General features: G+C 47.1%; 1 protein-coding gene across 1 annotated transcript; it reads left to right on the top strand.

The window, feature by feature from the left end:
• The first annotated feature begins 7,515 nt into the window (after positions 1 to 7,515).
• On the top strand, positions 7,516 to 11,730 carry LOC142255695 (F-box only protein 2-like). The gene is made up of 6 exons (XM_075327142.1): positions 7,516 to 7,622; positions 7,932 to 8,004; positions 9,820 to 9,934; positions 10,122 to 10,214; positions 11,269 to 11,401; positions 11,508 to 11,730. The coding sequence occupies exons 2-6, from the start codon at positions 7,968 to 7,970 to the stop codon at positions 11,640 to 11,642; spliced, it is 513 nt and encodes a 170-aa protein (XP_075183257.1). The 5' UTR covers positions 7,516 to 7,622; positions 7,932 to 7,967; the 3' UTR covers positions 11,643 to 11,730.
• Positions 11,731 to 14,824: the final 3,094 nt, after the last annotated feature.

Below are 14,824 nucleotides of genomic sequence, written 5' to 3'. Positions count from 1 at the left end.
AACTGCTTGGCTGCGATATGACAAGCAGTTTCGTCAGAGGAAAGCGGTTAGACCCAGCCTGCGGTGGGATCACAAAGAAATTAGCCTATGGATGCGGTTGATGGCTGCGCTGAAGTTGGCTTTGCAGTCCTTTCCAGGGAATTCCGGTGGGGGGGTCATTTGGTGCCTTGTCGGGGCCCAAGAAAGGTGTTTGTTGGCAGTTCAACGAAAAGGACTGCCGTTTTAGGTCCACCTGCCGTTTTAAGCACGAGTGTTCGGGCTGTGGCGGCAACCACAGTTTCCTCAAGTGCTTTAGAAAAGGAAAAGGGAAGGCCTCAGAGTCTTGGTCAAAAAGGGAGGACCCGGTGAGGGTAGATCGGATGGTGCCATTCTTAAATAGATATCCAGATCAGGTGACTGCAGAGTTATTATATGAAGGTTTTAGTTTCGGTTTTAAAATACCATCAGTTGTTGAGCCTGGCGAGATTCGTTTGAAGAATTTGCAGTCGACTCGCTTACATGGGGAGATTGTTTCAGAGAAGTTGCGGAAGGAGGTGGTATTGGGACGGATAGCGGGGCCATTTGATGCCCCTCCGTTGCCTGACTTGGTGGTATCCCTGTTGGGTTTGGTTACAAAAAAGGAACCTAATAAGTTTCGGCTGATCCACCATTTGTCCTATCCTACCGGTAGGTCGGTGAATGACGGTATTGATCCTGAGCTAGTATCAGTATCGTATGTTCGTTTTGATAGGGCGGTGGAATGGCTGAGGAGTTGGGCTGGGGTTCACTTTTAGCAAAAACGGACATTGAGGCCGCCTTCCGCCTTTTCCACCGTATTAATGTCGTTTGTTTGGGACCGCTTTTGTGTTGGCCTTCTTTGGTGCTTTTAGAATCAGTGAACTGGTTAGTAGGAACACAAAGAGTCATGGAGGTTTGCTGTTGGAGGATGTGGAACGTGGGGTGGATGTGGTACGATGTTGTTTAAAACGTTCCAAGACGGATCAGCTGGGTAGAGGTCGCGTGGTGGAACTTTGGGGTGTACCGGGTTTAGTAGAGTGCCCTGTCAGACAGGTGTCGTCCTTTTTGGAGGTGAGGGGAACCCGCCCGGGGTCCTTTTTGGCTCATCAAGACGGGTCAGCCTTGTCCAGCTACCAGTTTGTCTGGATCTTTCGGAGGTGCCTGCAGTGTTGCAGTCTCAACGAGGCGGAGTTCGCGTCCCATTCCTTTCGGATTGGGGAGGCGACTCAGGCGGCTCGTTGGGGCCTGAGCGAGCAGGCTCTCTGTAAGATTGGACGCTGGGAATCGGCTAGGTATAGATCTTACAGTCATATGAAAAAGTTTGGGCACCCCTATTAATGTTAACCTTTTTTCTTTATAACAATTTGGGTTTTTGCTATTTCAGTGTCATATATGTAATAACTGATGGACTGAGTAATATTTCTGGATTGAAATGAGGTTTATTGTACTAACAGAAAATGTGCAATCCACATTTAAACAAAATTTGACTGGTGCAAAAGTATGGGCACCTTTATCAATTTCTTGATTTGAACACTCCTAACTACTTTTTACTGACTTACTAAAGCACTAAATTGGTTCTGTAACCTCATTGAGCTTTGACCTTCATAGGCAGGTGTATCCAATCATGAGAAAAGGTATTTAAGGTGGCCACTTGCAAGTTGTTCTCCTATTTGATTCTCCTATGAAGAGTGGCATCATGGGCTCCTCAAAACAACTCTCAAATGATCTGAAAACAAAGAATATTCAACATAGTTGTTCAGGGGAAGGTACAAAAAGTTATTCCAGAGATTTAAACTGTCAGTTTCCACTGTGAGGAACATAGTAAGGAAATGGTAGAACACAGGTACAGTTCTTGTTAAGCCCAGAAGTGGCAGGCCAAGAAAAATATCAGAAAGGCAGAGAAGAAGAATGGTGAGAACAGTCAAGGACAATCCACAGACCACCTCCAAAGACCTGCATCATCATCTTGCTGCAGATGGTGTCAATGTGCATCGGTCAACAATACAGCGCACGTTGCACAAGGAGAAGCTGTATGGCAGAGTGATGCGAAAGAAGCAGTTTCTGCAAGCACGCCACAAACAGAGTCGCCTGAGGTATGCAAAAGCACATTTGGACAAGCCAGTTACATTTTGGAAGAAGGTCTTGTGGACTGATGAAACAAAGATTGAGTTGTTTGGTCATACAAAAAGGCGTTATGCATGGAGGCAAAAAAACCACGGCATTCCAAGAAAAGCACTTGCTACCCACAGTAAAATTTGGTGGAGGTTCCATCATGCTTTGGGGCTGTGTGGCCAATGCCGGCACCGGGAATCTTGTTAAAGTTGAGGGTCGCATGGATTCAACTCAGCATCAGCAGATTCTTGACAATAATGTGCAAGAATCAGTGACGAAGTTGAAGTTACGCAGGGGATAGATATTTCAGCAAGACAATGATCCAAAACACGGCTCCAAATCTACTCAGGCATTCATGCAGAGGAACAATTACAATGTTCTGGAATGGCCATCCCAGTCCCCAGACCTGAATATCATTGAAAATCTGTGGGATGATTTGAAGCGGCTGTCCATGCTCGGCGACCATCAAACTTAACTGAACTGGAATTGTTTTGTAAACAGGAATGGTCAAATATACAGTTAGGTCCAGAAATACTTGGACAGTGACACAATTTTGGCGAGTTGGGCTCTGCATGCCACCACATTGGATTTGAAATGAAACCTCTACAACAGAATTCAAGTGCAGATTGTAACGTTTAATTTGAAGGTTTGAACAAATATATCTGATAGAAATTGTAGGAATTGTACACATTTCTTTACAAACACTCCACATTTTAGAAGGTCAAAAGTAATTGGACAAATCAACCAAACCCAAACAAAATATTTTTATTTTCAATATTTTCTTGCGAATCCTTTGGAGGCAATCACTGCCTTAAGTCTGGAACCCATGGACATCACCAAACGCTGGGTTTCCTCCTTCTTAATGCTTTGCCAGGCCTTTACAGCCGCAGCCTTCAGGTCTTGCTTGTTTGTGGGTCTTTCCGTCTTAAGTCTGGATTTGAGCAAGTGAAATGCATGCTCAATTGGGTTAAGATCTGGTGATTGACTTGGCCATTGCAGAATGTTCCACTTTTTTGCACTCATGAACTCCTGGGTAGCTTTGGCTGTATGTTTGGAGTCATTGTTCATCTGTACTATGAAGCGCCGTCCGATCAACTTTGCGGCATTTGGCTGAATCTGGGCTGAAAGTATATCCCGGTACACTTCAGAATTCATCCGGCTACTCTTGTCTGCTATTATGTCATCAATAAACACAAGTGACCCAGTGCCATTGAAAGCCATGCATGCCCATGCCATCACGTTGCCTCCACCATGTTTTACAGAGGATGTGGTGTGCGTTGGATCATGTGCCGTTCCCTTTCTTCTCCAAACTTTTTTCTTCCCATCATTCTGGTACAGGTTGATCTTGGTCTCATCTGTCCATAGAATACTTTTCCAGAACTGAGCTGGCTTCATGAGGTGTTTTTCAGCAAATGTAACTCTGGCCTGTCTATTTTTGGAATTGATGAATGGTTTGCATCTAGATTGGATCCCTTTGTATTTACTTTCATGGAGTCTTCTCTTTACTGTTGACTTAGAGACAGATACACCTACTTCACTGAGAGTGTTCTGGACTTCAGTTGATGTTGTGAACGGGTTCTTCTTCACCAAAGAAAGTATGCGGTGATCATCCACCACTGTTGTCATCCGTGGACGCCCAGGCCTTTTTGAGTTCCCAAGCTCACCAGTCAATTCCTTTTTTCTCAGAATGTACCCGACTGTTGATTTTGCTACTCCAAGCATGTCTGCTATCTCTCTGATGGATTTTTTCTTTTTTTTTCAGCCTCAGGATGTTCTGCTTCACCTCAATTGAGAGTTTCTTAGACCGCATGTTGTCTGGTCACAGCAACAGCTTCCAAATGCAAAACCACACACCTGTAATCAACCCCAGACCTTTTAACTACTTCATTGATTACAGGTTAACGAGGGAGACGCCTTCAGAGTTAATTGCAGCCCTTAGAGTCCCTTGTCCAATTACTTTTGGTCCCTTGAAAAAGAGGAGGCTATGCATTACAGAGCTATGATTCCTAAACCCTTTCTCCGATTTGGATGTGAAAACTCTCATATTGCAGCTGGGAGTGTGCACTTTCAGCCCATATTATATATAGAATTGTATTTCTGAACATGTTTTTGTAAACAGCTAAAATAACAAAACTTGTGTCACTGTCCAAATATTTCTGGACCTAACTGTACTTTCATCCAGGATCCAGGAACTCATTAAAAGCTACAGGAAGCCACTAAAGGCTGTGATTTTTGCAAAAGGAGGATCTACAAAATATTAATGGCACTTTTATGTTGAGGTGCCCATACTTTTGCACCGGTCAAATTTTGTTTAAACGCGGATTGCACATTTTCTGTTAGTACAATAAACCTCATTTCAATCCAGAAATATTACTGAGTCCATCAGTTATTAGATATATGAGACTGAAATAGCAAAAACCCAACTTGTTATAAAGAAAAAAGGTTAACATTAATAGGGGTGCCCAAACTTTTTCATATGACTGTATGTGCGGCCGGCCCTGTTGTAAGATGTTCAGGGGTGGGGGAGGTCTAGGGTGGTTTTTGCTTGGTCTTCATTACCCTTTTCCTTCCCTATGTTCTCCCTTTCCCGCCCTCCTGTATTTCACTTTTGTTTCATAGGTTTACCGTTGTTGGTGGGGGTGCTCGGTCACTCGTATGTCTACTGGGGTGCTTTTCGTGCGGGTGTCAGACCTAATGGCCGTCAGTTGGGGGCTCCCAGAGAGAAGGCGACGGTGCGATGGATCGGAGTTAAGGCCGCTTTACACGCTGCGACATCGCTCAAGCGACCTCGTTGGGGTCACGGAATTTGTGACGCACATCGCTTTAGCGATGCCGTTGCGTGTGACACCTTTGAGCGATTTTGCTAGGTTGAAAAAAGGGAAAAATCGCTCATCGGTGACATGGGGGGCCATTCTCTAATATCGTTGATGCAGCAGTAACGAAGTTGTTCCTCGTTCCTGCGGCAGCACACATCGCTCCGTGTGACACCGCAGGAACGATGAACCTCTCCTTACCTGCCTCCCGCCCACAATGCGGAAGGAAGGAGGTGGGTGGGATGTTCGTCCCGCTCATCTCCGCCCCTCCGCTTCTATTGGGCGGCGGTTCAGTGATGCAGCTGTGACATCGCTGTGACGCTGAACGAACCGCCCCCTTAGAAAGGAGGCGGATCGCCGGTCATAGCGACGTCGCAGGGCAGGTAAGTAGTGCGATGGGTCTTGGCGAGGTTGTGCGCCACAGGCAGAGATTTGCCCGTGTCGCACAACAGATGGGGGCGGGTACCCACGCTAGTGATATCGGTCACGATATCGCAGCGTGTAAAGCGGCCTTTAGAGGCATTCTGTGAAGCGAAGTTTTGCCTACCTGGCGCTATCATTCAGAGTTGGATAGACCACCGGATGTGATAGTACTGCACGCGGGTGGGAATGACTTGAGTCTTCGGGCGTCTAGGGATTTGATTCAAGATATAAAGTGTGACTGTCTTTGGCTCTTGTCATCCCACCCGGGTCTAGTGATTGTGTGGTCTGACATAGTTGCGCGACGGGTATGGCGGCGCGCTAGATAGGTTGAGGGAGTCAATAGAGCGCGAGTTAAAGTTAATTGCAAAATTGGGCGTTTTGTTTCTCGCGTGGGGGGTGTTGCGGTTAGGCACCCAGATTTAGAATCTTCATCCGCTTAAATTTTGCGTTGGGACGGTGTCCATTTGAATTCAGTCGGCATTGATATATGGGCATTGGGGCTTATGGATGGGGTAGAGAAGGCGTTGGTTTTGTGGGAGGACTCGCGCGCACAAGGGATCATGCGCGCTCGCGGTGGCGGAAAGCAGGGGGGTGTCTGAAGGTGGGGGTTTGCACAGAAGAGAGGACAGAACCCAGTGCTAGAGCGGGATACCTCTAGTGGTGCAAGAGTTTGGTGAAACGGGTCCTTGCTGGGTTGAGTGTCAGCGGGATATGGTGTGGGCAACATCTGGCCAGGTGCTCTCGAGTCGGTGTGGTGCGGCTGAGGGCAGGAGGTGGGCCGATGTTGCAAAGAACAGTTTTGTTAACCTTCAGTTAACCCCCCCCTCCTTTTTCGGGTGTTCTTCAATGAAGATTTGAAATGTTATATTGTTTATGCTTTGTTATTAATAAAATGGGGCTGCTGTGGCCTTTTATATCCAATGTCACGCAGTATTTGTTTTTGTTTTAGATAAGATCCTTAGTGGATAGGGGACATTTGGTTAATGGTTAATGGTAAGGCCTTTAGTCAGACATTCCGGAGTCAAGGAATAGCCTGGACTGCTATCCCAGGGGGGCTCAAGGGAGGGCAGCATGACTAGGAGGGATGCTAGGCCAGAGGGTTAATAAAGGGTTAAATGTAAAGTATAGTTTAGTCTTACATGAAAGCTGGGAGTGGAACTAAAGGGGCAGCTAGGATTAAGGGTCAGTTTGATTGGTCCAGGGATGGTGCTAGAGAGGGTCGTGTGTGTATATATAGGTAAGGCCAGGGGTGAGGGTGGGCATTCTTACCTGGACGGTGTTCTGAATCATTCCTGCTTGCCCGCCCTGATGGTAGATTCAACGTCGGCAAAGAAGAAGAGGAAGATCGTGATTTGTCGCAGTGGCGGAAAGGAGGGGGGGGTGTCTGAAGGTGGGGGTTTGCACAGAAGAGAGGACGGAACCCAGTGCTAGAGCGGGTTACCTCTAGTGGTGCAAGTGTTTGGTGAAACGGGTCCTTGCTGGGTTGAGTGTCAGCGGGACATGATGTGGGCAACATCTGGCCAGGTGCTCTCGAGTCGGTGTGGTGCGGCTGAGGGTCAGGAGGTGGGCCGATGTTGCAATAAACAGTTTTGTTAACCTTCAGTTAACCCCCCCCCTCCTTTTTCGGGTGTTCTTCAATAAAGATTTGAAATGTTATATTGTTTATGCTTTGTTATTAATAAAATGGGGCTGCTGTGGCCTTTTATATCCAATGTCACGCAGTATTTGTTTTTGTTTTAGATAAGAGTCTTAGTGGATAGGGGACGTTTGGTTAATGGTTAATGGTAACGCCTTTAGTCAGACATTCCGGAGTCATGTATCTACCATAAATTGATGTTGAGCTATCGGCATTAAATAATCTGTTGTAATTCTGCGACCCCTTTTTACCCTTGTTCATGGGCAATACTTGTAGAAAGTTCCGCTGCATCAAAGGTCATCCAAATCATATCATGCCCCCAGTTATTTCGCTCTCATACACCCGCATAAACCGTGTGTACCCGAGGTTGTAAATTTGAGATGTGACACATATAGTGTGCGGCTTCCATCTTATGAACTCTTCCCCTTTTAAAAAGAAAATGAAATTTCCAAAGGCGGAAATAATTTCTTGGAAAACACATATCAAAAATGGCACAATCATCCTATGTAACAACCAATCACGATGGCACAGATTATGGTCAAAGGCTAAAAACGAAAATATAAAGAGGAGGAGAATGGAAAATATAAAGACGGAGAGAAGGAAAGAAAAGAGGAGAAGAAGGGAAGAAACAGCACGGCCGGGTAAGAAGAGACTGCTGGACGCTCCATATCATATTATACTGTATTTTTCTGACTGTATGGGTGCGCCATATTCCAAGCTGCAAATTCCATGATTTCCATGTGTTTTTATGTATATTTGCTATATATTTGCCTTCAGTAATTTTGCAACATTTCACCTCTAAAATCTGCTCATAAATCTCTAATGCCGCGTCTTATATATAGTACAGGCATGAGTTACTATAGACATAAAAGAGCAGAGACATGAGCGAGAATTATCAAGAGCGATATTCAGATGTTTAATTGTTAACCCTTTCCTTCCAACCTGTGTAGATTATTGTTAGACGCTGAATCCCAGAATAGCAGAAAATGCCAAAGAATCTGATCAAGAACCCCTGCGGAGAAGGTGAATAGCAAATAAGTGTTGAAGACGTGTATTTTTATGCTGCATAGAAATGGTTCCCCTGGTGAAGCTCCTCAGTGTCCCCACACATGATCTCTGCACAGTATGGTGTCTCAAAGATGACCCCCTCTGTGCCCCACACACAGTATGATGCACCCACAGTGTCCCCACAGTATCATGCACCCACAGTATCCCCCCACACTATATGATACTTTTATAGTGTCCCCCCACCATTTGATGCCCTACAGAGCCCCCCCACATTATGATGCACCCACACATATGATTGTTCCATATTGTCCCCGCACAGTATGATGTCCCCACCGTACCCCCACAGTATGATGCTCCCCCAGTACCTCCCACAGTATGATGCACCCATAGTGTCACCCCCACACTGTATGATGCTTCAAGTGTCCCCCCCACACCATATGATGCCCCCACAGTGCCCCCCACAGTATGATGCCACCACAGTCAGTGTCCCCCTACAGTATGATACCCCCCCAAAGTATGATGCCTCTACAATGCCCCCACACAGAATGATCACCCAAAAGTATGATGTCCCACAGTATCTCCCACAGTAGGATGCACCCACAGTGTCCCCTCACACTGTATGATGCTTCCAGTGTCTCCCATCATACCGTATGATGCCCCAACAGTGCCCCACCACAGTATAATGCACCCACAGTGTCCCCCCACAGTATGATGCACCCACAGTATCCCCCTCCAGTATGATGCCCGACAATGTCCCCCACACAATATGATGCCTCCACACTGCCCCCACACAGTATGATGCCTCCACACTGCCCCCACACAGTATGTTGCCCCCACAGTGCCCCAAAACAGTATGATGCCCCCACAGTGCCCCAACACAGTATGATGCCCCCACAGTGCCCCAACACAGTATGATGCCCCCACAGTGCCCCAACACAGTATGATGCCCCCACAGTGCCCCAACACAGTATGATGCCCCTGTGGAGGTCACATGAGCTGTAGTATGTTTGTTTAAATGTAATAAGAATATCTGTGTATATAAATAATCAAAATGTAGATGTAGTTGTATAATTATCTATCTATGTCGCCATTGCACAGACCTATAGTATAATTCAAAGTTGTATAATCATGTAGGAGTTAACCAAAGATGATGAAGCCAGAATGTGAAGCTGTAAGAAGTGTTATCAGTAATTTTCACATAGAAGGAATGTACGGGAGGCAGGCAATGTGATGTGAGAAAATGGGGAGTGAAAAGCACTCCTTGTTAGCTTCAAGGTTATTCATGCTTACGGTATAATTGGATCTATCTTATTAAACTAGTTCAGTTGGTGACGCTGGCTGAAAAGAGAGCATGTCTGTGTTCTTTGTCTTATATACATTGATATATATATATATATATATATATTGGCACTGATATACAGCTAATATGGCACCGTCTCTGGATATCCCAAATGAGGACTCCATTAGCAGTCTTCAATGCAAATTCCTCCCTTGACACAGTGCCCCAACACAGTATGATGCCTCCACAGTGCCCGCACACAGTATGATGCCCCCACACTGTCTCCCCCACACAGTATGATGCCTCCATACATTTTGTTCCCATTCACATGATACCTTCACAGGATGATATCCCCAAAAACATTATGATGCACTTAGTTTCCCCAATCAAACATAAGACGCCCCCATAGTGCTCCCACAGATTATGATGTTCCCTCATGTAACAGATTTACCGGTCTGCGCTGTGTGTGGCTCGGCACAGCAGGCGATGACGGCTCCACCATTGTATTTACCTCTTTGGCTTTACTGTATATTGTGTATTCTCCGGTACAGAGGGGCTAAAACACTGGGAAGACGTTCAGAATGGCGGAGACGGGTGGAAAGTGGAGGATCTCCCAGACGATGGGCAAATTCCATTTCATGGGAAGTTCTTTGTAACATCGTTTGGGTAAGTTTCTGACATGGAAACAGATGAGATCCAGAGTCTGGTTATTATGGCAGGCGGCAGTGGTATTAGTATAAGCTTTAAGCAAGGAGGTGCTCCGGGATAAAAATACCACACAACCTGTGCACTGCCGCGGCACTGTTCAAATAATGGCACAAAACCCTTCACATATTTGTTCTTCCCTTCTCAGGTTGTGCAGTAAATCCCAAGTGATCGATCTCCTCAAGGAAGGATATACCGAGGAGAAGCTGGACGCCCAACCCCACATTGTGGTCAGCGAATGGTGAGATGATTTGTGTCCAGGAAAGATGGGTGACAGTCAGTTATGTGGTCATTATAGCCCCTACAAGCAGCTGTCACCCCCCAATATTATCTGTTATGGGCAGCGGTGGAATAAGAGTAGCCAGGACCCGGGTAGTTTAGAGGGTGTAGGCCCCAGTCAGCCTCCCATACACAGAATGAGCCCACGCGTAGCCCCTATATATAGAATGAGTCCTCACATAGTGAGCACTCACATGGCCTCCAATATACCATATGAGCCCTCACATAGCCTCCTATATATAGTATGAGCCATTATATACATTATGAGTCCTCATATTTCCACTACATGAGCCCCTACATAGCTTTCAATATACAGCATGAGCACTCACATAGCCTCCAATATACAATATGAGCCCTCACATAGCCCCTATATACAGCATGAGCCCTCACATAGCCCCTATATACAGCATGAGCCCTCACATAGCCCCTATATACAGCATGAGCCCTCACATGGCCCCTATATACAGCATGAGCCCTCACATAGCCCCTATATACAGCATGCGCCAACACATAGCCTCCTATATATAGTATGAGCCCTCACAAAGCACCCCTATATACAGTATGAGTCCATACACAGTCTCACCTCTCTTCCGTTCTGCTGGCTCTCTGCTCCTGTCTCTGGGGCTCCAATTCTTCTTGCGGCTGGAGCGTTCATGATGGCTCCAGTGCCGGATGGCGACATCGCGCTGACACATCACAGTAAAACAGAAAAGGCAGCCAGATCTTCCCTGGGGCTGCGCTGACCTTCTGTCTTGCCGGCAGTGGAGCTCCAGGAAGCCTCCTGCCCATACATATATGCCACTGATGGCGGCGCACAAATTGTTATGATGAGGGCAATCTGGCCATGGACCTCCAGAGCACCACGTCCTGAGTGGTAGTCCAGATTGCCCTCATTGTTATCCGCCTATGGCTATGGGGTGTGTTACCAGACAGGTTCACCAGTGAGGAGTTGGGGGAAGTTGGGTAAGCTTTGGGCAGTAATGGTGGTCGGCTCAGACACCTCCTTTTGGTTTCAGGCATGCAGCTCATACTGGCTGTGGATGCTCGTATGATCTGAGCGTGCAGCTGTTGTCCGGTACACGTGAGGTCATCGGAGAATTCAACATCAAGTACCATACCATCCCGAGCACGGACGGCTCCTGGAGACAGGTGAGAAGCGCTGACCATATGGAGGAGGCGGACATGTCCTGTACTATGTGCTGCGTCTGTAGAATCGTGGGGACAATGTGGATATTGACTGATGGTTATTTTGCAGATCAAACATACGTTCTGGAACTACGGCCCCGGAGTGCGCTTCATCAAGTTCACACACAGTGGGAAAGACACGCGTTTTTGGAAGGGCTGGTTTGGAGTCCGGATGACCAACAGCAGCGTGACCATCGAAGCCTAGAACTCATGGATGTGATAGAGATGTTATTCCTGTGTCACTGGACGGATCCTTCTGTTTCCATGTGACCTAATAAAGTGATTGATACCAGGCCGCTGCTCTTTGTCATTATTGTGAGGCACATTCTTAGTTTGGAGACCCCCGTCATGGTTTCCGTGCACTTTAGCTAAATACAAACCTAAGATTCCTGCCGATTCTGGTGGTCGTGGACCTTAGATCTCCGCTTGGTTCCATCCCTTGTGTCTATTGTCAGTTTTTGATTTCAGACCTGATCGTTGCACAAACCCCACTATCATTCCACCATAAATACATTCCAGCCCTTAATCCCTGTACATAATAATAATAATAATTTTAATTTCTATAGCGCCAACATATTCCGCAGCGCTTTACAATTCAGAGGGGACATGTACAGACAATATGAGACAATACAAAATAACAAAATTAAGATACCAGGAGGAGTGAGGGCCCTGCTCGTAAGCTACAGTCTATGAGGAAATAGGGGAGACACAAAAGGTGAATGAGGGAGAATCGGGGGATGGGGGATTAATCGGATTGTTCATGGTAGTGTGTTCCAAAGCATAGGCGCAGCTCGTGAGAAATCTTGAAGACGGGAGTGGGAGGTTCGAATTGTTGAGGATGTCAGTCTTAGGTCATTAGCAGAGCAGAGGGCATGGATGGGGTGATAGACAGAGATGAGGGAGGAGATGTAGGCCGGTGCAGCACTGTGGAGAGGACGGGTGGGGTGATAGACAGAGATGAGGGAGGAGATGTAGGGTGGTGCAGCACTGTGGAGAGGACGGGTGGGGTGATAGACAGAGATGAGGGAGGAGATGTAGGGTGGTGCAGCACTGTGGAGAGGACGGGTGGGGTGATAGACAGAGATGAGGGAGGAGATGTAGGGTGGTGCAGCACTGTGGAGAGGACGGGTGGGGTGATAGACAGAGATGAGGGAGGAGATGTAGGGTGGTGCAGCACTGTGGAGAGGACGGGTGGGGTGATAGACAGAGATGAGGGAGGAGATGTAGGCTGGTGCAGCACTGTGGAGAGGACGGGTGGGGTGATAGACAGAGATGAGGGAGGAGATGTAGGGTGGTGCAGCACTGTGGAGAGGACGGGTGGGGTGATAGACAGAGATGAGGGAGGAGATGTAGGGTGGGGCAGAACCATGGAGAGCTTTGTGAGTGAGAGTGATACGTTTATGTTGGATTCTGTAGCGGATAGGCAACCAGTGCAATGACTGGCACAGAGCAGAGGCGTCAGTGAAGCGGTTGGAGAGGAATATGATCCTGGCTTCGGCATTCAGAATGGATTGGAGAGGGGAGAGTTTAGTAACAGGGAGACCAATTAGTAAAGAATTACAATAATCCAGGCGAGAATGAATGAGAGCGACAGTAAGAGTTTTGCAGAGTCAACGGTAAGAAAAAAACAAATTCTTGAGATGTTTTTGAGGTGGAGGTGACATGAACGAGCGAGTGAACGAATGTGGGGAGTGAAGGAAAGATCGGGGTCAAATATAACCCCAAGACAGCGGGCGTGCTGCTGGGGTGTAATGGTAGAGCCACAAGCAGAAATGGTACCGGTAATATTGGGTTTCGGAAGGTTGGGGGAGGGAGGAAACAGGAGAAGTTCAGTTTTTGACTGGTTCAGTTTTATATAGAGGGAGGACATGATGTTGGAGACAGCGGACAGACAATGGGTAGTATTTTGTAATAATGCAGGGGTGATGTCAGGAGAAGATGGGTACAGTTGGGTGTCATCAGCATAGAGATGGTACTGGAAAACAAATCTGCTGATTGTTTGTCCAATAGGGGCCGTTTACAGAGAGAACAGGAGGGGGCCTAGGACTGAACCCTGAGGAACCCCGACCGTAAGGGGAAGAGGAGAGGAAGCGGAGCCGGAAAAGGAGAGGAAGAGGATCCGGCAAAGGATACAGTGAAGGAGCGGTCAGAGAGGTAAGAGGAGAACCAAGAAAGAACGGTGTCTTGAGCCCGATAGAGCGGAGCATAGTGAGGAGGAGCTGGTGATCCACAGTATCGAATGCAGCAGAGAGATCCAGGAGGATCAGCAGGGAGTAGCGACCATTAGATTTAGCTGTTAGTAGATCATTAGAGACTTTAGTAAGAGCAGTTTCAGTAGAATGTAAGGAGCGGAAACTGGATTGTAGAGGGTCGAGGAGAGAGTTATCGGACAGACAGCAGATTAGACGGGAGTGGACCAGGCGTTCAAGGAGTTTTGAGATGAAGGTGAGATTAGAGACAGGTTTGTAGTTAGCGGCACAGTTTTGGTCCCGGGCTGGTTGTTTAAGTAATGGGTGTATGCTGGCATGTTTGAAGGAGGAGGGAAAGACACCAGAGGAAAGAGAGAGATTGAATATTTTCGTTAGGTGAGTGGTGACAGCCGGGGTGACAAATTTAAGAAGATGTGAGGGAATAGGGTCACTGGTGCAAGTAGTAGGGTGAGAAGATGCGAGGACCCTAGTAACTTCTTCTGTGGCTGGATCAATGAGTGAAAGTGAGCTAGATGAAGTGTAGGAGGGCAGACAATGTGTGGTGTTATGAGACTGGGAGGAAATTTCCTTGCGTATATGGTCAATTTGTCCCTTAAAAAAATTGGCCACGTCGGTGCTGAGGTTGGTGGTTGGGGCCAGAACTCTTGGTCCGAGGAGGAAATGGAAAGTATCAAAGAGTCGTTTAGGATTGTTGGCTAGAGAGGTGATGGGGGTGTTAAAGTATGCTTGTTTGGAGAGGTGACGGGCAGCATTGTAGGTTTTGAGCATAAGATTGGATTTTCTCCACAGACGTTCAACACACCTGGAACACCGCTGGAGAAAACGTGTTTGCAACGTGTGCCAGGGCTGCTGCCGTCTGCGCCGAGTTGCTCTGCATGTAGCAGTAGCAGCTTCATCCAGGGTGTTCTGTAGGGTGAAGGAGGAGATTGGGGCAAGTGATGACTGCAACTTCTTCAGAAGTTTCTGGGTGTTAATGGTGTGTATATTCCTATATGGGAGGTAAGTGGGGGCGTCCTGAGTGGGTTGACAGCTCTTGACTAAGAATGAAAGCAGGTTGTGGTCAGAGAGTGGGAGAGGGGAGTTAGTGAAATCATGCACTGAGCAGAGACGGGAGAAGACCAGGTCCAGCGTATTCCCACCTTCATGTGTAGGAGAGTTATTTAGGTGTCAAAGGCCA

The sequence above is a fragment of the Anomaloglossus baeobatrachus genome, chromosome 11, assembly GCF_048569485.1.
Source record: "Anomaloglossus baeobatrachus isolate aAnoBae1 chromosome 11, aAnoBae1.hap1, whole genome shotgun sequence".
NCBI classification, from domain to species: domain Eukaryota; kingdom Metazoa; phylum Chordata; class Amphibia; order Anura; family Aromobatidae; genus Anomaloglossus; species Anomaloglossus baeobatrachus.
Note: the sequence above shows the minus strand (reverse complement) of the source record. Positions and strands in the feature narration are given on the sequence as shown.